Genomic DNA, 22,631 nt, shown 5'->3' on the forward strand with positions numbered 1-22,631 from the left:
CAGGGATGGTCTAGGTTTACTTGGTTCTACCTGAGCACAGGGGGCTGAATTTGATCACCTCTTAAGATCCCTTTTACCCCTATATTTACACACACACACAGGATTTACCTTGGTTAGCTGCATGAAGGTAAAACTACACTGCATTGTTTCCAGTAGGATTTTACAGTGAGAGTGATGAAAACCCACTTTTTTTTTTCCTGTAGTGAAGGCATAGCCAGATATTCCCAGACTGACTTAATGTAGATGTTGGATGATGATTTCAGCCACTACCAATATGGTTTGTATCTAAACCAGTGCCTGAGAAGTGAAATGATTCCTATCCCATTGTAAAGAATAACTTAGTGGGTAGAGAGCAATGGTGTCCAGGAGAGAACATCCTATTCCTTCCCCTCCCCCATCTCCCTTCTGCTGCTTTTGATATCCCCTGGATACAGTTATGTGGCAGAGAGTCTCAGAGCAGTTGTCTGAAGAATCCTGTATGAGGGTTAGGAATTACAGATTACGGTACATCCCTTTCAGACTGAGGCCTACACACCCACCTAGATGAATTCTTGTTAAAGCAATGGGATTTTCCATTCACCAGGAAATGTACATGGTTTTTCTATAGTGTACTTCACACATTGTATTGTAAAGACTCTTTCCAGGGAGAGTGTAGTTGTGAATTGAAAATGGAGAAGGTTTTAAGGTGAGATTTAAAGAGAGGAAGTAACCTGGAGGCAGGAAATGGGGGAGAATTCCTGATAGGTGGACCAGAATATGTGAAAGCAAATCTGCCCCCCTTTACCCCAGAGTGAGGGAGAGTTACAGAAGGATGGGCAGAGAAGAGAAGGCAAGACTGGAGCAGAAGACTGAACAGACTTAGGGAATAGTTCCAAAGTTAAGATTGCCCCCTTGTGTGTGTATATATTACAATTAAGTCTTGAATTACATGATCACCTCCTACTTCTCAAATAACACAATATAATAAACAATTCTTGCTACAAACAAAGATGTACATGTCAGACTGATAGTGGTTCTCATTCTTTTCTATTCATGCTAATGTCATTGTAACAAAGAGATGGGCAAACTACAGCCCGCGGGACTGTCCTGCCTGGCCTGGCCGGCTCACCCCCAGCCCCTCCCCTGCTGTGTCCCCCCCCTCTCCCCCCACCTGGTCTCTGTGCTGCGTGCTGGTAGCTGCGGCATGGTCCGGCACCAGCGCTCCAGGCAGCGTGGTAAGGGGGCAGGGAGCGGGGGGGTTGTCTAGAGGGCAGGGGAGTTCAGGGTGGTGGGCAGGGGTCCCGGGGTGGGGGCAGTCAGGAAAGCAGGGGCCAGGATGGGAACAGTCGGGCAGGGGTTCCGGGGGCAGTCGGGACAGGGAGAAGGGGTGGTTGGATGGGGCAGGGATCCTGGGGGGGCTGTCAGGAATGAGAGGAGGGGTTGGATGGGGTGGCGGTGGTACGGGGGTAGTCAGGGGACAGGGAGCGGGGGGGGGGGTGGGAGGGGGCAGGAGCCCCCGGGGGGCAGATAGGAGGTGGGGGCTGGGCCACAACCCCCTCCCCTAACCAGCCCTCCATACAACCCAATGCGGCCCTCAGGCCAAAAAGTTTGCCTGTCCCTGCTCTATACCTTTATCCTGTCTAACTTAGTAAACTTCTTCCTTCTAAATTATGTATTCTGTTAATTTTGCAAGATCCATATGCTATGTTTTCTTCTCAACCAGCAGCACAACCTTCCTTTGGTGCATTTCAGTAGAGAGAAAGTTAATTGTGAAGCTACCTTACCTGCAAATTTTGGTGACCTATATGTGCTATCAACACTGCATTATTTCTTAATCTGTAGTCAGTTCTCAAATTTACTGCACACTTTTCATATAAATGACTTTCCTGGACTCTGGTATGCAGTAGAACACACTACTCCAAAATGTTACATGTGTTTAAGGTTGTAGGAAAAAAATGAATATTACAAAATACCATTTGAAAAATGGTAACTAATCCTATAATTAGACTGTGCAGTAATGTATAATCACAAGGGGGCAGTATTAAGATTGCACATACAGCTTCAACTTGAGCATTTTCCTGACCTTTTGAGTGCTTAACTATACAACCTTTATATTCTGTTATAATAGGAAATTTGGGGGGAGGGACTTCCCCCCCCCCCTTTATGGAGGGGGGTTCGCTTACTAGGCCTTTGAAATTCTGCTGGCTTGCAAAAAATTGTAAGATGTGTGTTGCAGATCACAGAATTTATACAGTTTGGTTAGATAATAGAAACCCCTGCCCCCATTCCTGCATGCCTCACAAGGTCCACAATAGAGAGCCAGTCCCATGTCCTTTAGGAGTGCTGTAGTTTGGAAAGGTGCTTAGCATCTTCCTCATCTGCAGAGGCCCAGAGGTGCACTGGAGAAAGGATCCCTACTTTACAACTAATGAAGTCCAGAGACCCTCCCTTGACACTTGCATGGCTTACAAGGTCTGCAGGGGTGGCAGTGGTTCTTATTGTGGTCCTAGTTTTTTGCAATTGTCCTTTTACACGAGGTGAATGGCTGAACTTCCACACTCTGGCTAACACGAGCTCAGCTGGGTCAGCATTAGCAGTGCTGGAATCCCTAGAATGGATGTGGTTAAGGCTGCCAATGTGGTTTTTAGCCCCATTTTGGTTAAACTTGATCTCTGCAGGGGACGTGGGAATTTAAAAAAAAAAAGGGGGGGGGGGGCCATGCACGTAATTAAAACCCTATCTGTACTAAGATTCCCAGTGTTGCTAGTAGTGGTGCAGCTGCAGTGTTGGTTAGGGTGGTAAAAATTTCTTAGCATAGACTGCGCTGGTGTGCAGGAGCCCTCTTTTGACCCCTTCGCCTCTTACAAGATCAGTGGAAGTACTTCTCATGAGCCCCCTCAGTCCCTACAGCTTTGCAATATCATGGCTGACAGGACTGTTCATGGAGTTAACCGTGGATGCAGCTGCCATGAACCCTTTTTAGATAGACACCTTATGAGCTTTGTAGAAATATCTATTGCTTGTCTTAATATGGGCTTGTCAAAGGCTTAGAACACTGTCAAATCAAAACCAGTTTTCTCCAGAATCAGCAAAGGTCCTGCTGTTTAATGAGGACAGCTTCCATCCAAGTTTGTGTTCAAACCTTCAGCCATTTTTTCCTGCAGGGTTGTTTGAATAAAAAGTCACAAGGATTTTTTTTTTTTAATGGGAAAAGTGTGTTCTCATGCGCAAAAATAGCTGAACTGTTTTCCCTCAATTTTTTTTTATTATTATTAAAATCACCCTTGGGTAGAGACAAAGCATAGAAAATTTCAGTCTGAAAGGGGAATGTTTCAGAAAAAGTGCAGCAACTGGAAGAAGGAAAAAAAATTCCAAGCCTTCTGCAGATCCATGTACTATGTTTTCTTCTCAGTGTTCAGTGCATTTCATTAGAGAGATTAATAAATTAAAGTTCCTTCAAGTTTTGGTTACCTATATTCATGCATAAACTAGGTAAAAGGAACCCCCAGCTATTTCCCCTAATTTTGTTTTCCTTCTCCTTGCAAAGTGAGAAGAAAGCAGGTAGAATTATTTCCCTAGGTAACATCAGGAACATTATTGGTCACACATGCAAGCCTCTGATTTGTAAGCAGCGTGGCCTTAACAATGTGACTCTAGGAGTATGTGTATTTGGCATGTGTACACGCACTCCAAGTGGTGTTGGTAATTAATAAAGGACACTTGCCTTTGGAGTTGGTGCTGAACAACACCTCTGCATTACCAGGTGTTGGGCTGCTTGTGGTGCTGTTTCAGATGAGATGTAAAGCTAAGGCTCTGGCCATTCAGTGTAAAAGGACTCAAGACACATCTCTTAAGGGTTGGGATGTTTACTGGGCTGTCTTGGCCACATTCCAGTCTGGGCAATTTAAATTCTGCCTACCTGAATTATTCTGTAGTGCCAGAGGGATACAGTATTCTTCACTTCCTGCCTAAACTGTTTTGTAGGAGGAGGGTGGTGGTGGTGTTTGTGCTGTTAAATAGCTGCTGGGTTTCACCCTAGAGCTGGCTGTGAGTGATCCTTATATGTCCTTACCTAACCATCTCACAGGGTGCTATGAATGCTTAACTGAGTTCTGTTTGGACAGCATTCTAAGATCCCATGTGAAAAACATGGTATAAATGCAGAATGTTCTTACCTTTGCGGCCATTCGGTTGAGATTAATCTCTGCCTTTGTTTATCCCTTTTAGGTTTGACAGGGCTCAGCTTGGGGGCAGCTCTGTATTAACCCTGGTGGAACTGCTTCTCAAAAGGCAAAATGATAGTGGTGACTGGAGTCATGTCAGAGCCCGAGCTGGGTTCCCCCGTCACCACCCCAGTTGCAGCCCCAAACTTCTCCTGGATGTCTGAGGACGGCAGCCCCACTGCTATGGAGCAGCCAATATTCCTAATGACCACTGCTGCTCAAGCCATCTCAGGTTTTTTTGTGTGGACAGCTTTGCTAATCACCTGCCATCAGGTAAGAATCTCAGTGTTTGATCCCTGTAACTCTGTCTGCCCCCCCCAAACTGGGTGAATACACATGGTGTGAGGGGTGTCTCTGCCAGCTGTGGGGGTTTTAGAATCATTCCTGCTGTTATCACTAGCTCAGTTTATGACTCTCACCCCTCCACTTTGAGGAGTCACTGTGAGCTAATCTTGCATCTTGGCAATTAATTATCTAGGCTAGCAAATTATTCACCACCTATAACTCAGTAAAGGTAACTGTGCTCAGTACTGCACAAAACTGTACCAAGGGAATGTTTGAGGGGGGTTCTTTTGCTTCAGGTGGATCCAGGGGGTTGGTAGAAGGGCAATGAGAGTTGTGGAGATGTCTACTCCACCTTGCTTAATGATCAGCTCTGTTCCCTGAGAGCTAATACATAGGGAGGAAGCAGCAAGAGAAACAGAACTCCACCTCCCTGGAGAGGAGCAGTGTTTGAGTGTGTCTGGGGAAGAGAAACCTGCACCAAGTCTCAGACTCGCATATGGCACCATTCTGTACCTAAGAATGCAGTGGCCAGGTACCTGCCTATACAATGTTTCATCTTTCCCTTTGTCTTCAGGCTTGTAATAATCAAACTTTTGCCTAGCAAGGAGCCCCAGATCACAGGCAGGTGAGGAAAGGGAGGGCATTATAAAGGATGTAGAGGATCAAACACCTTTCTGCCTGGCTCTCAGTAGCAGAGGCACAAGGGGATAGCCATACCAGGTAAGGCCATTAGCCCGTTCAGTCTGGTATCCTGCTTTTAGCAGCAGCTAATACCTGTTGTCACAGTTACTGGGCTAGCTGCAAATCTGTCCCCTTTCTGGTCTGAGTGCACTTCTTCAGGTCTTAGACCTCATGCCTCATTTCTCCTGGGGAGGAATTCTGCAGCTTTCCTATTAGGCCAGTTCTCCCTACCATTATTGCCTAGCAGGTCTCATGGAGTTCTGGCACCTGCAGTTCTCCATTTGGGGAGTCTGTGACCAGTCAGCATCTTAAAGCGAAGGTACTGTTTATTTTAACAAAACAAAAAAATAGTGTTTAAATCCTTGTTCTCTAACAGTCTACATACATCTCTTACCTACTGGCTTGCCACCCCCTGAGGGCCATCCAGGCAGGCCTAACTTCTTCAGACCCCTACAGCAGTTTGTCAGGGGTCTTAGTCTTTTTCCCCTGAAACTCCTCCCCTTTCAAGAGTGTTCCTCTTTAAACCTGCCAGAGTCCTGTCAATCTTCAGTGTTCTGCAGGCCTTTTCCTCTCCTGGTTCAGGCTAGTTTTGTATGGTTACCCGGAGAGGAGCCAAAATCTTCAAAGCAAGTTTTCTGGCATTATCCCTTAACACCTCTAAAGTGTTTGCAGAGAGGTGGCTTATCCCGAGCTGCTGTTTTCCTGCCTGCCTGTTTTTATGACAGCCTCTATTGTGTTAAACCAATATAATCATACAGAAAACACCCCAGTTACCAGACCACCGTATGGTCTTTATAAGTTATTACAGAGCTGCTCCCGATCCATCACACCTGTTCTGTTCTTTCAGAGGAATGTGAACACCCACTTCCCCTTCAATAATACAGTTGGCCTGTTGAGTAGTGCTAGAAGTGGAGGTGGGGGCATGTGATGGGGGCTCTACTCACCACTTGATAGTGCCACCTCCTGGCATCTCTAGAAATTAGCTCAGTCACGCCCTTCCAGCAATTACACCCCATCCATTTCTCCTCTGTAGCTCCTCTCTTGCTCCCAGGAGTCACAGCTGTCCTCTTCCTGACTCAGTCCTCCAGTCAGGTCACTATTGTGGTTTCCCCTCCACAGGGGAAGTGTATCAAGGTTCCTGTTGTCCAGCAGGCTTAGGCAGTCTTCTGCTTCACTGCCTCACAGTGCCACTACTGCAATGGCTGGCAGGGAACCCCAGCCCAACCTCTGCTCCAGGTTCCTGCCCAGGGACCCTCTACCCAGCAGCCAAGATCCATTCCCTGAGCCACTTCCATACCTCTTCACCCTCCCTACTCCTCTGGGTTTGCTGGTCTCTTCACTGCCTCCTCCCAAGGAGTAACTGTGGGCAACTCATCTCTGCAGCTACTCAAACACATCTCCCAGGGAATGAATGCAACCATCTCTCTGCTGCCTCTTTGGTCTCCATTTTCCTGTCTTTTGTAGGAACCCTGCCTGTCTCTCACAGGTGAGCTTCTCTCTAATTAGCTGCCTCCAGCCTAAAGCTCCCCCCTCCTTTGCTGCCTGATTAGCTGATTGGGCCCATCTGGTCCAATTTGGCTCTTGCAGGGCCAGTGTGGGGTGCACATCCCATCACAGGGCAGGATATGTAGGTGATGAGATTGTGCCATGATTTATGAGGCTTAATTACCCTCTATTCTTAGCTGGCCATTTTGTAGTTATGTCAGCTGTTAGTTCATTAAATGATCAGCCGTTTATTGTTTTAAATCATCCAGCCAGCAGTGCCTGCCTTGACAACCTTCCGTGCCAGTGAATTCCACTAGCTGAATTCTGCTACGGAAAGGAGTAGCAGGAAATGTTTGTTTTGCTTTTTCTCCTTTTCTTTCTGGGGCAACGCCTGGCCAACTTATCTCATCCAGTATTCTCTGGGTTCCAGCACAAGTCCAATCCAACATCCTCTTTTCTAATGTAGTCGTCATGTGGACTGTAACACAGTGGGAAATACATGCCCTGAAATGTGTCAACCTGTGTTCCTTACCTCTGTGTTGTTGGATTCCAGAGAGCTGAGTAGGAGTTGGAAAATGACAGTGTATTGCAGAGGCAAATAGTCTAGGGAGGTTTGAAAAAAGATTAGTCACTGATGAATAAGAGTAACACCTGTAGTGCCACTAGCTTAGGAAACAATAAGTGCTATCATCCTCCTGCTTCAGGGTACACATTGATCACCCGCTGGAAGTAGGGAAAAATTCTACCCCCGGTACAGCATTGCACAGCTAGGGTTTTCTGCTGTTCTGTACTGCAGCGGTTCTCAAATTTTAGCAACTCAAGGAACCCCATTTTGATTTTAAAAATTTTGGGGACCCCCTCCAGCCCCACCTCCCCTCTCAGCCCTGGCCACGCCCCCTTCCCTGAGGCCCCACCCCTTCTTTGGGGTCCCGCCCCCGCTCACTCCATCCCCCCTCCTTCCATCGCTCACTTGCTCTCCCCTACCGTCACTCACTTTCACCATACTGGGGCAGGGGGTTGGGGTACAGGAGGGGGTGCGGCTCTGGGAGGGAGTTTGGGTGCAGGAGGGGGTTCAGGGTGCGGGCTCTGGGAGGTGGCCCGGAGTGCAGGCTCTGGGTGGAAGTTTGGGTGCGGGCTCTGGTCTGGGAAAGGGGGTTGGGGTGCAGGAGGGAGTGAGGGGTGTGAGGCAGCACTTACCTTGGGTGGCTCCTGAAAGCAACCAGCACATCTCTCTGGCAGCGGCTCCTAGGTGGGCGGGGAGGCCAAGGGGTCTCCGCACACTGCCCCTGCCCGCAGGCACCGACCCCACCGCTCCCAGTGGCCACAGTTCCTGGCCAATGGGAACTGCAGAGTCGGCATTCCGGGCAGGGGCAGTGCGCAGAGACCCCTTGCCCCGGAGGGACATGCTGGCTGCTTCCAGGAGTATTGTGGAGCTGGGGCAGGTAGGGAACCTGCCTTAGCCCTGCTGCACCGCTGGACTTTTACCGTGCAGGAGGTGCTGGGAGGGAGGGAGAGGAGTGGAGGGAGGGGAAGGACTTGATCAGTGAGGCCCGCGGACCCTCTGGGGTGCCGCCAGGGACCCCAGTTTGAGAAACGCTGCTCTTCAGAATCCAGTGTTGCTAAATGTCAGAGGCAGGGGACTGGGTTAAATGTGTCATTGGTCTGTCATATGGTATTTCCTGCCTGACATGCTCTTGTGATCATGCACACAGTGAAAGGCTCTAGTGACGTCCCTGGGGGTGGGTAGGTATTATGTATTATTTGCATGATCATAGCGCCTAGGAGCCCAGCCCTGGACCAGAACCCCACTGTGCCAGGCGCTGTGCAAACACAGCACAAAGAGATGGTCCCTGCCCCAAGGAGCTTACACTCTAAGTATAAGATACGAGACGGTAGTACAAGAGACAATGTTGGCCAGTATGACAGGCTGTGGTCTTAGCACACCAGCTGTCTCACCATCAAGTATTTTATAGGTATCGTAGCAGAGGAGAATTTTGAGGAAGGATTTGAAGGTGGATAACAAGGTAGCTTGGTGAATGTTCACGGGCAGCTTCTGCCAAGTGTGAGGTGCACAAAGGTGCTTGTTTCAGAATTTAACAAGAATTTAATGGGGGATGGAGGCTGGCGACATGGGCTGATGGCAGGCGAGAGCTGACCTTTTGATACTGAATGAGAGATAATACGTGGGGTCGGGATAGGTCATAAAGAGCCTCAAAAGTGAATACAAATAGCTTGTTTGATATGGTAGAAAAGAGGGAGCCAGTGGAGGGATTCAGGGAGAGGGGTGATGTGGTCCAAGTGACGAGCTAGGAAAATGATCTTTGCAGCAGCATTCTGAATGGATGAACAGGGGAAGATTGCATTTGTCAAGACCAGAGAAAAGGATGTTGCAGTAATTAAGATGTGAGATTATGAGAATGTGGAGGAGTTGTAGCCATGTGGACAGATAAGAAAGGCCGTATCTGAGATGTTATGCAGAAAGAATCTGCATGATTTAGACCTAGCTTGGATGTGAGGATGTTGGTCTGAGAGAGGTCTGAGTCAAAGGTGACAGACACCCAAGTTATGGGCCCAAGCGATGGACAGGATGGTAGTGGTGTCTGCAGTCATCCAAAAAGGAGGTAGTAAGGAGGGATTGGGGGTGAAGATGAAGAACTTTTTTTTTTTTTAGCCCTGTTGAGTTTGAACTGGCAGTTAGACTTCCATGAGGAGAGAAGCTGAGATAGGTCTGCAATAGAGAGGTAGATCTATGAATCGTCTCTATGAAGGTGTTAGTTCAGTTTGAGTTTGCGGGTGAGATTGCTTATAGACAAGGTGTAAAGGGAGAAGATATGGGAACCAAGGACAGCGTCCTGTGGAATCCTCACAGAAAGCTGGAAGGGGGGATGAGGAGGGGACACTGAAGGAGAAATTAGAGAGGTAGGAGGAGAACCAGGAGGGGGGCAAGGAAGGGACACGATTTCAAGAAGAGAGTGGTTGACTGTTGAAGGTGCCTGACAGGTTAAGGAGAATGAGGATGCTGTACTGGTTTTGAGCTTTGGCTAGGAAGAGGTCTTTAAAGACTTTGGTGAAATCAGTTTCAGTTGAGTGCAAGGGGTGGGAACCATGTTGGAGAGGGTGTGATATGGAATGGGAGGAGAGGAATTTGAAGGAGTGTAACTGGATTGTAAGAAGAAAAAATCACGCTAGTTTGTTGTGTGTGTTCTGGTTTTTGCCTCTGAAGAACATGTTCCCTGCTGGTTCAACCAAACTTGTGTCCATTGACCATCAGGACATGCTGTCAGGCCTTTTTCTTTATGCAGGCTTTTGCCTGGAGTCCTTTACTTGTCCTGGCCATTAAGGAAGGTTGATTGTATATTTCAAGTTGACAAATTCAGTGTTGCCATACTAGGTGTATATTTTTTGGTAAAGGTGAACTTTGTTGTTAGAAGATGGATATTCTGGGGGAGAATTTTTTTTAAGGGTGTGACAGTTTAATTTTGAGATGATTAATGAACCCCCTGATTTTTGGAGGGAGTGGATAGAATTATGACGTCATAGTTGTCTTAGCCCATGTTCCTGGGTGACTAGAGAATTTGCAGTTCTATTGGTTATCAGGCTGCACAAGTTTTATGACTTTATTGCGCTGTAGAGAGTCCAATTTCAGAGCTGTGAATTGTACTGCTCTGGTAGGAGGGCAAGAGGCTGGCATTTAATGGCTTTATGTTAAAGCAATAGTATGACTCTTGCCAGCAGGCAGTGGGGTTTGGGGCTTCTCCATCTACTTAAAACCTATATGAAGGAATTTTCTGGGGTTCTTTCATGAAAAAGTCATGGGGAAGTGTATAAAACTGCTCAGAGGTAAAGAGGGCCTTAACCATGGTGACAGCCTGATGTGCTCAGTCCTATACGGCTGAGGAAAAGAGGAGGTTGCAGGGTTGGAAATCTTAAGTGCCTGAAAGGAGATAGCAGAGTCTTGGGATGGATTATCTGGGAATTAAATATGAACAAGAGAATATGAGGCCACACTTGGTAATAATGAGCTAAAAATGAATTTAATCCCATCTCATTAGAAACTGGACTGCAGCCCCCAATTCACCTCACACAGGCCACTGCGAGTGGCCATAAGAAAGTAACAGTTTTTTATCCCTGCTGTCTTAAGGCCGCGTTAGATCACCTGCTCCAGTGAGGAGTTCTGTGTTCCATTCTCAGTCCCCCATGGCCATCCAGTCCCACCCTTTCCTCTGTTTGATTGTCACTGATCCTGTTCTCCATCTTCCCCCATTCAGATCTACATGCATCTGCGCTGTTATAGCTGCCCCAATGAGCAGCGCTACATTGTCCGGATCCTCTTCATTGTGCCCATTTACGCCTTCGACTCATGGCTCAGCCTCCTTTTCTTCACCAATGACCAGTACTATGTTTACTTTGGCACTGTGCGGGACTGCTACGAAGGTAAGGCAGGGATGGGGGAGCATGGGGGCTTTCTGTTACAGGCTGGAGCGCAGGGACTGGTCCTGCATGTGGACAGGAAGCGTGGAGGGGGCGTACTTCTGTCATATGGCTATAATTTGTACTGATATCGAACTAGAACCATGGTTTGAAGCCTGGCTTAGTGACTGGGGAACAATGTCTTCTGTCCTCCTGGCTGCTGTAGGAGTGACAGGGTATATTGGGATTGCCCTAGGATACGGTTTAGAAAGACACAAAGCTTCTGAAGAGATTTTCTCACATGGCAGACTTGTATTCATTCTTTCAGAGGAGGTGTAAAACGGAAGGTCTGAATGCCCATCGATGTTAAAGATCCCAAAGGTTTCCCCAACACCTGAGCAGACTTCAGGCTGGCCAGTTGTATTCTGCCCCTCCTCACGTGGCCCCTAAATCCCCATTGCAGTTTCTGTTGGCAATGTTACTCTCTTCCCATCCTGTAACTGTTTGCATCATTTCCCTGGCACAGAATGGCGGCTGCATTCCACTACAGTAGCCACTGTGGTTCAGTGGTGTGTGAGAGAGAGCTGTAATGTGCTTTGGGATCCTACGGGCAGAAAGGTGTGAGGATAAATATCTATTATTTATTGCACTTTTCTAATAATGACCCACCCGGCTAGGAAAGGAAAACTCACCCTTGAGGCATCTGAGAAAGAAACAGTCAGTCAGTCTCTGAAATAAACACTTCTGAAATCTACCCCCATTCAAAAAAGGAGCCTCTCCCCCCTAGCCCCACAACAGCATCCTGGGAGAGGCTGTACTCTGTGGCAGGATATCCTGTTGGACCACTATTATTGTGTGTCTGTCTGTCCTGACTAAACTGCACCTTGTTTGTAGGGTTTGTTGTTAGTGAGATCTGTGTTGCAGGGAGAGAGGCCCCTGGGTGTGTCCACAAGTTAATCTGCTCAAGGGACCAGTGACAATGCACTAAGATACAATAGCAGATGGCAAACTCATGTACACAATCCAGAGGACATTTTTTCTCTCCCTGTATTTGTCTGTAAAGGCCTAGCAGGAAGCCTGCTACTCTGAGAAACTCCTCTCCTAGCAACGGCTATTATCCCCTCCGCCTTGCCTAGGGAGTTTGCAAACATCGCAACATCTGCTCAAGGGGTCAGCCTGCGTTCCAAAGTTCACCCGCTTGGCCCGCTTGTTGTGCTGTGTGGAGGTGCGTCCCCTGTCCCTGTGTATTCTCTGAACAGTTTCAAAACTATGCCCAGGAACAACAGGAGATTGGAGAGGGTGGGAGGGAGATCTTTCTCGCGTTCAGTGGAGATTTTTACTCTTGGGGAATAGCTCCACTTGAAAACAATAAAAATAGTAACGAATAAAAAAATCCATCACTAAACTTGGAATCTGTGTTGTACCAATCATGGGTGGTTCTCTGTGGTGTGTGTCTTTTGGCGGGTGGAGTATACTTTTTTTGGTCCTGCTCTTTTATCCTGCCTCCATACACATGAAACCCTGGGGCCTCAGTCTGTGACATAAGAGTTTGTGCTCTTTTGTGGTGATGTGCTAAGTACTTTTGACTACAAAGATGAATATGGGCTAGGAGGGGAAGCGCTGTTATTCTAGCACAGCCATCTTTAATAATTAGCACTTGTTTCTTTTGGGGACTGTAGAGGGAGAGTGGGGGAAAATGTCCCCATTCTTCTCCCTCTGATTTCACCTCCTTCCAATGCTTTTGGATGGGCAGCTGGTGTTGCAGTGAGTGTGACCACTTCGGAGAGTAGTGGAGAGCACCACTGGAGAACAATATGAGAAGCTAAGCTTCTCCTCCCCCAGCAGCTGAGAGCTGCCTTCATAGGCCTAAAGTTAAGGGAGATGCAGGGAGTTTGCAGACCAGGTAATTTACCACAGGTTTTTTAAAATAAATGTTTTCTGTGTTGTTTTTTTAATTGATTATTTCATTGATACCAATACCCCAAACCATCACAGAAATCTAGTCAATGGGCCTGTTCAATAACCAGGATTACAGGTGGAATACAAGTTTGCCTTATTGTATAAATAGAAGCAGGTAGACCATAGCCATTTATGCACAGTACTATTCTGTTGTGCTAAAAATGTCTGGAAGTGCTTACGTTGTGTCTAATCCTGTGGTTAGATTTTTGGGGGGGTGTTTCTTCATGGGATCTGTGTCCCTTTGTGTAAGGGCATAGTTGGGTGATTACAAGGGCCCAGGGGAGGTGAAAGTCCATGAACTGTCTCCGATCATGGATGTCTTTTCAAGTGGGATAACCTCTTTGATGTCTGCTATCCAGCTCCTTGTTGAGGACAGATTCTTGGCCTTATGCATTTGATTTTGTTTTGTTCTTGTCTTGAAATTCCCTTGGGTACGGTGTCTCTCTCCTGAGTTTATTATTTCCTCAAGGCATGTTGATGTTACCGTAATACAATCAGGATCTGGGCCCCTTGTGTTAGGTGCTGTACAAACATAGAGTAGGACAGACCCTGCCCCAGGGAGCTCATAGTCTAATTTAAATCAGGATACAAGAGTGGCTGTAACAGTAGGAGAGAGGTGGGAGGACTAGAATAAGGGAAACGGCAATGAGAACGGGCTAACATAGGCTAGCCATGTGCATTGCTAAATGCTTGTCATTTATTACATTATCTATGATAAATGAAAGTCCCTACCAGCCATTCATGGGGCGGTGCCGAGGGGGCATGCGGGGGCTATAGCCACCCCAACATTTGCCTTAGCCCCCCTGTAGCCACCCTGTAGCAGCTGCCACTCTCTGGCTGCCTAGCTCTGAAGGCAAAGCAGAGAGACTGGCAGCCGGGCACCCAGCTGTTGCAGCAGTGGAGAAGTAAGCCTGGGTGGGGGGCAGGGGTGCCTGAGAGCAGCTCCCAGCCCGTGTCCCCACCCGCCGGGGGGTGCCACACAGGGCAGATGGATGGGCTGGGGCTCCCCACAGCAGCCCAGACTGACCTGCACTGATCCAGGCTCCAGGGGCACTGCCCCCCACAGTTGCTGCTCCCCAAGTGCCAGAGGGCTCTGTCCGCCCCAGAGCTGCTTCCCCTACCTGGGAGGCTCTTGCCGCCTGCAAACGGCCTGCACCGCAGACTGCCCAGCTCTGGCTTCTGGTCTGCCCGGAGGGGAGAACTGTGGGGGGAGGAGGAGAAGGGGCGGGGCCACAGAGAAAGGCGGAACCTCCATGGCAAGGAAGAGGCTGGCACCACCCCCGCCATTCACTTGGCTGTTTTCAGTTGGCAATATAGTGTAGGTGTCAGCGGAGGTGAGTCTTGAAGAGGGGAGAGCATTCCTCATGTAAGGGGTGATCCGGAAGAAGGAGCAAATGTACTGCATGGAGGATGCATCCTGGTGGGTGATGTAAAGCCCTTACTCATCTCCCCAGTTAGTGAAAAATATTACAACTTTCTGTGGAGAATAATAGGCAGACTGCAGATTCTAATGATTGCCAGTTTCAGTCACCAGATCACCCCTCCATTTCTTTGGGTCTCCCTGTGGGGAGCGGGGGGAGTGCCCGCAGTTAGATCACATAGAGAGACTGTTTGTTCATCAGCTGTCCTAAGCTAACAGGGTAGGTCCTCATTTGTAAGGCTAAGATTTTGTCATGGATATTTTAGTAAAAATCACGGATGGGTTACGGGTAAGAAAGAAAAATTCACGGAAGCCCGTGACCTGTCCCTGACTTTTACTAAAAATATCCATGACAAAATGTGAAGCCACTGGGCAGCTGTGGAGGCCGGCTGGGATCTCTGGGGGTCCCCACCACTCATGGGGGCTCAGAGCTCCAGGGTTCCCTTGCCGTCTGTGGTGGCAGGGAGCTGTGGGGGTCTCCCCAGCCACCAGGGGCTGAAGTCATGAAGGGCTTTGGAAGTCACAGATTCCGTGGTTTCCATGACTTCTGTAACAAAATCGTAGCCTTGGTTTAGAGACCTCAAAGGTGAGTGGAGGGTGCGGAAAGAAGTGAGATGGATGATTCATTAGGGATGCTTTACCATTTGAGTGAGTACTAGGGGCTAATGCCCCAGAATAGTCCTAAGGAGCGCTGTGCGTCGGGGAAGAACATCTTACAGAGATGTAAAACAGAGGCCTTGACCAGAGTGGTGGTGGCTAAAAGTCCCATGACACTTTTGGGAAGAGTAGGGGCATTAGCTTTGGTGCCCTGCCGGGTCGACGCAGAGTGCCATGTAACTGCTGAAGCAGGAGGAGGAGTGCACCCTGTAAAAACAGTCTGGGATTCTCAGAATGAAAGGCGCTGCACAGATTGTCATTACTGCTGGTTTTGCTTCTCCCCTGCACCCCAGCTGCTTGTCCCCGTTCAGTGGGCATCATGATTTTGATCTGGTTAATCTGTCTTTGCAGCCTTTGTAATCTACAACTTCCTCAGCCTCTGCTATGAGTACCTTGGGGGGGGGAGAGCTCCATCATGTCCGAGATCAGAGGGAAATCTATCGAGTGAGTACTCCAAGTCTATTTACAGCACTCTCGTCCATCCTTCCCTGGGGGCTTCTGTATCACAGGATTTGTTTTAACCCCTGCCACTGGAAACTGTGTGGTGCAATAAGTGTACCCTGGAACTGGATCAGATGATACCACCTAGCTCATTACACACAGGACTCAAATGGATTTACAAGCATCCACTCACGCTGGATGAGGCCATTCAGATCATCACGTGTGAACTGAGCCTACCTATGTAGAGCTTTCATGTTCACCTGGCTCCCCTGTAGTTTCTTCTCCCCTCCCCCCAGTATGTGTTTCCTTTCCCTAGCCTATGCTGGTTGTGGCTGCCTGCTCTCCTTTTCTAGTGCCAGACCATGCTAGCCAACAACTTCCCTGCCAAAAATCGGTTTTGGGGGGCAGAGAGAGGAGTGCAAGACCACACCTCTGTTCGTGTCTGCATCTCTGAAGGAGACTAAGGCTGTTGTCGCTATGGTGATGACTAATTAGGCCTGGTGAAAGCAAGAATCTTATATTTTCATGGGGAGGAGATGGGCAGGCAAGGGCCTGCATCTCACTGCTTGCCATATCCTGAGCTCTGCCCTCTGACTCCTCTTTCTCTGGCTGTCCTGCTGTGTTGCATTTTCAGGTCCAGTTGCATGTATGGGACTTGCTGCCTGTGGGGGAAGACGTATTCCATCGGATTCCTGAGGTTCTGCAAACAGGTACGGGCTGAAGAAAGCTGGTCTGTGTGCAAAAAGCAGGAGAGGAGGCAGTAATGCCTGGCCCATGGAGTTTCTGAGATGAGGGCTCCTTTGGACCAACCTCTGTTCAGTGGATTTATGAGATCGAGCTGAGAAAGGCACATAGCTTAGTGGGCGAGAATAAATCTGTTATCATGTTGTAATAGCGCTGAAGCAGATATACCATGTTGCTCTGCCCACCCAAAAACTAGAAAGGCGGTTAGCAAGGGAAATGACCTGTCTTCTCTACAGGATCCACTCCAAACCCCAGGAGTCCCTAGGAACTGATGTTTGTTTCCTCTTCCCCTCCTGGGATGGGCAGGTCCCAGATCCCCTATGAGAACGTGGGTCCCAGACAACCCCAGTAGTTGTGTAAGTGTCTCTTGAGTTCCCAGCTTTGCCAGTGTGGTTAGGAGTGGGAGTATGGAGTCTGATCATTGTGACACACCACTTTGCAGGAGGAACTTCTCCAGCATATTGCTCACTTCGGCGGGGGGGGGGGGGGGGGTTTCATGATGAAGTGGGTATGTCAGGAAGAGAGAGAAATCTAAATGACGACAAATCCGGTCATGTGTTTGGTCATGGGGTCCAGGAGGCTGTCACTGCTGACTGCCACAAGGTAGCAGTAAAGGTAGAGATTTGCTAAGCTGCTGAGAGTGACATGCAGGATCTCTCTGTAGATAGTGACTGAAACAGGTTTGGTTAGATTGGGGTGTTGCTTTCATTCTCTGAAAAAGGGCCGAATTCCATTTTTAATTATAGTCTTTGGGTCTTACTATGAATTTAGGCCCATTTGCTGCCCTCACTCTGCACCAGAGCTCCATCTGAGCTCAATGAAAAGTTTGCATTGAGATAAAGAGTGAAAACAGCCGGACTATCGCATTCAGCATTACTCCCTGGGAAGCGTAGTGATCTTTAGGACTGTGGCTGTTGCTTCGTTCCTTATCCTCCTTTATTTGTTTCTCTCCCTCTTGCCTGCCTTTATGTATTTCCATTCTTCCCTCTGTTTTTCCCTTCCCTAAGGAACTCCTAATTCCTTCCTCACCTGGGCTTCACTCCCACCCCATTCTCTCTTACAATTATGAGCAATGAAATAGCTAATGTTGACATTTAAAGTGTCGTCAGCTGGCTTTCGAGTAACACCCCAGTGAGATTAACAGGGCATAGGGTGGTTCACCCCTCTCAGCGCTGTTGTTTCAGACCATCTTCAGACTTAGGCCGACATCACTACGTGGGTAACACTCAGTTCATATTTGGAAGGTTTTCTTCTCAACCAGGAGGACTAGCAACTTTTTGTTTTGTTTTAATGCAGGCTGAAATTCTGCGAACTCTGAGTATGTTGTGCAGGTTCCACAAATCGATCAAGCAGGCTGAGTGTTTGACAATTCCGTCTTAAATGGATATTTTTCTAGGCTCCCTCACTTCCCTGCATCGTGGTAACCATTCTTCCAGATGCAGCTGCCCTTTGCAAACTGCTAGCACTGCTTTCTAGCCTGCCAGAGGGATGTGAGGCACTTCCCTCTCACTCCGTGGAAGTTGGGCTGACGACAGTTCAATGGGCAATCTGTGGCACCAAGCCCAGCCTCTGGGACCTCCTTGGGATTCCAGTACTGGGGAGCAGGGAAAACTTCCAGGGCCACTTGACTGCCCAGTTTTTCTCCATGATGACCCACTGAGGGAAACCCTGTTAAAAGGAACACCTTGGCCATCCTCGGCCCCACCCTGAGCCTGTCTGGTAGTGGTGTCACCCTGTCGGGTCTCATCAGCCTTGTTAGTGCTGAAGGCCTCTTCAGCAAGCAACTATCCCTCCCTTCCCCTCTCTTGAACTGGGCTGTTCTCAGACAGGCGTCTGCTGTATCTGTCTGTATTGGCCATGTGTATCTTGGGCACTCAGGGTACATCTACGCTGCAATAAAAGACCCGTGGCACAGATGCAGCTGACCGGTTCGTGGGGTTTGGGCTGTGGGGCTAAAAACTGCAGTGTAGTCATTTGGTCTGGAGCCCAGGCTCTGAGACCCACCCCCCTTATGGAGTTTGAGCCTGGGCTCCAGCCTGAGTCCAAATGTCTACACTGCAATTTTTAGCGCCGCAGCCTGAGTCCTGTTAGTCTAAGTCAATTGACCTGGCCTCTGAGACTTGGTGCTGTGGATTTTCTGTTGCATTGTGGATCCCCTCAGAGGCCACAGCGGCGGGTGTGGTCTAAAAGCCTGGGCAGACACTTATCTCCACAGCAGGGTATTACGCAGAGGTTCTTTCCCGACTTGTGCCCAGTGACCTTCATGATGTCTGGGTCATGTGCCCTCAGTGCATTTCCCATATGTCTTAATGCTTTCTTCCCCAGGAAGTGCCTAAAAACAAAAATGTGTGGTTTGGATTGCAGGGAAATAGTTAAACAATCCCTGGACTGGAGGGGGAGGAAGCTCAGAGTTGTTGTTTACCAATTAGCTTGACCTTATTCAATTCTCATCTTGGTGACTCACCTACTGGCTTGTGTTGGATTTTTTTTATCTCCTTGAAGTCTTATGACCACTAGCAAATTGTGTCTTACCGTCAGCAACCTTCCCTTTGGTTTTACCTTCCTTCTACCCCCCCTCAGCACCTTGCAAAACTCTTACCTGATCTGCTTTAGGGAGACTCCAGTTAAAATTTTAGGGTCTTCCCCCTTTCCCCCCACCTCTGACCTTTATGAAGTTCAGCTTCGTCTCTCTCCCCAAAGTTAAATGTTTCTTACTGCTGAGGTTTGGGGTGGGAGGGAATCGTGAGGGGGTGGAAGTTGAGGCCATGCTCAGTGCTGGGACGCATGATGGAGCAGACACAACTGCTGTCAAGTCCTAGAGAGCCTCCAGGGCGATTCTCCCTTCTAGACTGACTCTAAGCTCATGCAAGTGAAAGCAGAATGGATCTAACCTAGCTAGGCGTTTAGACAGCACTCGTCACTGTGGTATCTGAAACCACCTTACGCAGTTTAATTTGCCGAGATATCCCTTTCTAAGAAGAGTCTGGAGTTGTTTCCTCTTTTCTCCCATGTAAGGTGACCACCTGCATTGCAAGCACACAGAGAATATGGTGACGAAAAATATGGACCAGAGTCCTTTCTTCCTCTCCTCACCCATATCCCAGGACACCATTCCATAATGTTTTGTTCATTTTACAGAATCATGTGTGTACCATGCCCCAGGGTAGGATCATGTGTGGTTATTGCCTGGAAACGTGCATTTTATCTGATCAAACGTTTCTCAATAGCTCCTCACTGGACTTGGTCACAGAACATTAGGCCCCAGTTAAAGACCTTCACTTAAAATACAGGATGGGTGGTCTCCCTACCTCTACTGCAACCCAGCCTCTGAACCGACTCTGTCATTGAGCAGTCTCTTGCCACCTCCAGCCCAGGGGTGGGCTTCGCCTCTTGTGGTGGAGGAGGGGCAGTCAGATGGACGCACACGATATGAATCTTTCTCATCTTCTACTCCCAGAGAACTGCAGTTAAGGACCAGTGGGACCAGTGTAATTGTTAGGACTGGAACCACACTATGCTGTTGAACTGCTCTGATGGTGACTGATGCATGGTATTGCTTGCCCCTGGATCAAAGCCTGCGTGTGTGTGTGTGTGGCACTTGTTCTTTCTCCTTCTCCATCTCATTCCTCTTTCCCTTAGGCCACCCTGCAGTTCTGTGTGGTGAAGCCCCTTATGGCGATCAGCACAGTCATCCTCCAGGCCTTTGGCAAGTACCGGGACGGTGACTTCGAGTAAGCAAACTGTTTAGTGTCATGGGATTTCTCCAGCAAGCAAGCCTCTCACAGGCCTGATGTTCCATGCGTTTGTGAAGGAAAGGGCCTGGCTGCCTGGGCCCTGAGTGACTGCACAGAGTCCTGGTGGGGAGAGGGAGTGTGGAGAAAGGGGGCTCTTGGGCTGTGCATGAGAAGAGGGAGGGCAGCGTGGAAGGGAAAGGAGGCATGTGAGAGCGGAGCCGACGGGTTTCATGTTACCTCAGGGAAGGGGTTGAGTGGGGGTGCCAGAGGGGAAAGGAATGTTGTCCCCTTGTCTCGAAGAGGCAAGGGATGGAGGATATTTGTGAGCTGCAGAGGGTTTGTGTTTCCTCTCATTTCAGTGTCACCCGTGGCTACCTCTATGTGACGATCATCTACAATATTTCAGTCAGCCTGGCGCTCTACGCCCTCTTCCTCTTCTACTTTGCCACACGCGAGCTGCTCAGCCCCTACAGCCCTGTTCTCAAGTTCTTCATGGTCAAGTCCGTCATCTTCCTGTCCTTCTGGCAAGGTGAGGCACCTCCTCTCCCTAGCCTGCAGAACTCATTAGAAAGGCTCCGGGGAAGTAAAAGCTGATGGAACAAGTGTTGAGTAGCCACCAAGTCTCTCTCTTGTGATCCTTTTAGTACGTGGTTGTTCATCCCAGGAAAAGCTCTCTCCCCCTTTGTCATCTTTATTCCTCCGCCCCTGTCCTTGACACACACCTGCCTCACAAACCAGCTGCTTGTTTCATGGTGGCCTTGGGCAGCTCTGCCAGTGGCAAGATGCAGCTGGCATGAGTTTATTTGCATACTGCAATTGTATTGTTTAAAGTGACAAACCTGAAATGATGGGTCTCTTTTAAAGATTATCAACAAATCTTCAGTCACAAGCTCATATACCTTTTTGCTAAATGACACATCAACTGAAACACATGTAATGTAGCTGCAGAACCCCCAATGGATATGGGCAAGGTGCATAGAAATAAGGAGCTACTCCATCAGAACAGATACTACGCTTGATCTTAGTCTGTGTAGTCCACTATATTGCTATGGCATTAGCAACGTTGTCACATGCTACAGAGAAAGTAGAAAACTCAAATTCATGTACTTGCCCAATACTTGTGCGATTCGTTTATACGTGGTGATTAGAAAAATGTTCCTATTTAAGTGCTATCTGTGCTCACATTTGTTGCTATTTAATTTCACAAGGTGCTGCTTTTCCCTTGTACTACAAAATAGGATGCAGGGGCGGCTCCAGCTTTTTTGCCGCCCCAAGCACAGCAGGCAGGCTGCCTTTAGCGGCATGCCTGTGGGAGGTCCCCGGTCCCGCGGCTTCGGCGTACCCGCCACCAAATTGCTGCTGAATCCGCGGGACTCGCGGACCTCCCGCAGGCATGCCGCCAAAGGCAGCCTGACTGCCGCCCTCGCAGGGACCGGCAGGGCACCCCCTGCAGATGCCACCCCAGGCACGCGCTTGGAGCGCTGGTGCCTGGAGCCGCCGCTGACAGGATGGATGGGAGCATCCAGCTAACTTCCTTTAGCAGTCGTTTTGTTAAACGGGTTTGCCTGGACATGTGCACAGACAATTGGCCATGCTCATTCTGTGGGGAGTTGTGAGGTCAACCTTTTTTTCCCCCCTCACTTGTGTTTGAATCTGTTGCCCTGCTTAGGGATGCTGCTGGCTATTCTTGAGAAGTGTGGTGCCATTCCCAAGATCCATTCGGCCAACGTGTCTGTGGGCGAAGGTACTGTGGCCGCCGGCTACCAGGACTTCATCATCTGCGTGGAGATGTTCTTCGCAGCCCTTGCCCTGCGCCATGCCTTCACCTATAAGGTCTATGCAGACAAGCGACTTGACGCACAAGGTACAGGAGCCAGCCTCCATGGGAGGGCATGCGTACACTTTGGTGTAGCTGGTTTATTGGGTCCTAGGCTCCCAATCTGGATACTCAGGAAAGCGTTCTCTCTCCACTTACGTTTGCACAGACACTGTGTGCAAGGGCCCTACAGGGCAGAACACAGTTTGATTTTTCAATGTTTCCTTTTCAATTCCCCAGTACTCCAACCAGAACAGCTTGCTAGAGACTTCAGGCCTGTAAGAATTTGCCATCCTCTGACAGGAGACTTAGTGGCCTCTTTCCTGTGTCCCTCTGTGGGGGAACACCACATGTTCAGGTTGGGCAGCAGACCCAAAGGAGTCGGGGGAGAGGTCAGAGGAAGCTCCTGTTTCCCTCAAACTGAGGGAGATGGAAGTGTGTGCCCTTGGCATGAGGGAGGGGGATCTTCCTGCAGAGGTATTCTGAGGACAGAGGGGTCAGAGACCCTGCTCTTGGGAAAAGGAAGAACATCAGCAGAGGGACTTGGAAGCTGGCCAGTGAAGAGAGGATATTCTCGTGCCCACCGCCGTACCAGTCTGTCATGGTGTTTTTCCCTCCTTCCCTAAATAAAGGGGTGTGGCTTCCTTCCCTTTAGAGATGGGATCCGCATCATGCACAGATGGCATGCAAAGGTCATGGCACGACCACTCCATCCCAGCAAGCCTAGAGGCTCTGGAAGGACCGGTCACTCCAACAATAGGGGGCTTTGTGGTGGAAATTAGAGGGATCCTGCCCTC

General features: G+C 48.9%; 1 protein-coding gene across 1 annotated transcript in view; it reads left to right on the top strand.

The window, feature by feature from the left end:
• Window positions 1-22,631, top strand: part of TMEM184B (transmembrane protein 184B) — a 38,965-nt gene that overhangs the window by 13,131 nt on the left and 3,203 nt on the right. Inside the window, 8 exon segments of the mRNA XM_034776649.1 lie at window positions 4,207-4,475; window positions 10,922-11,087; window positions 15,451-15,494; window positions 15,497-15,543; window positions 16,175-16,250; window positions 19,924-20,015; window positions 20,378-20,547; window positions 21,688-21,882. Coding sequence (XP_034632540.1) covers window positions 4,275-4,475; window positions 10,922-11,087; window positions 15,451-15,494; window positions 15,497-15,543; window positions 16,175-16,250; window positions 19,924-20,015; window positions 20,378-20,547; window positions 21,688-21,882 — 991 coding nt within the window. The 5' untranslated portion in view covers window positions 4,207-4,274.

The sequence above is a fragment of the Trachemys scripta genome, chromosome 1 (genome assembly GCF_013100865.1).
Source record: "Trachemys scripta elegans isolate TJP31775 chromosome 1, CAS_Tse_1.0, whole genome shotgun sequence".
Classification (NCBI taxonomy): domain Eukaryota; kingdom Metazoa; phylum Chordata; order Testudines; family Emydidae; genus Trachemys; species Trachemys scripta.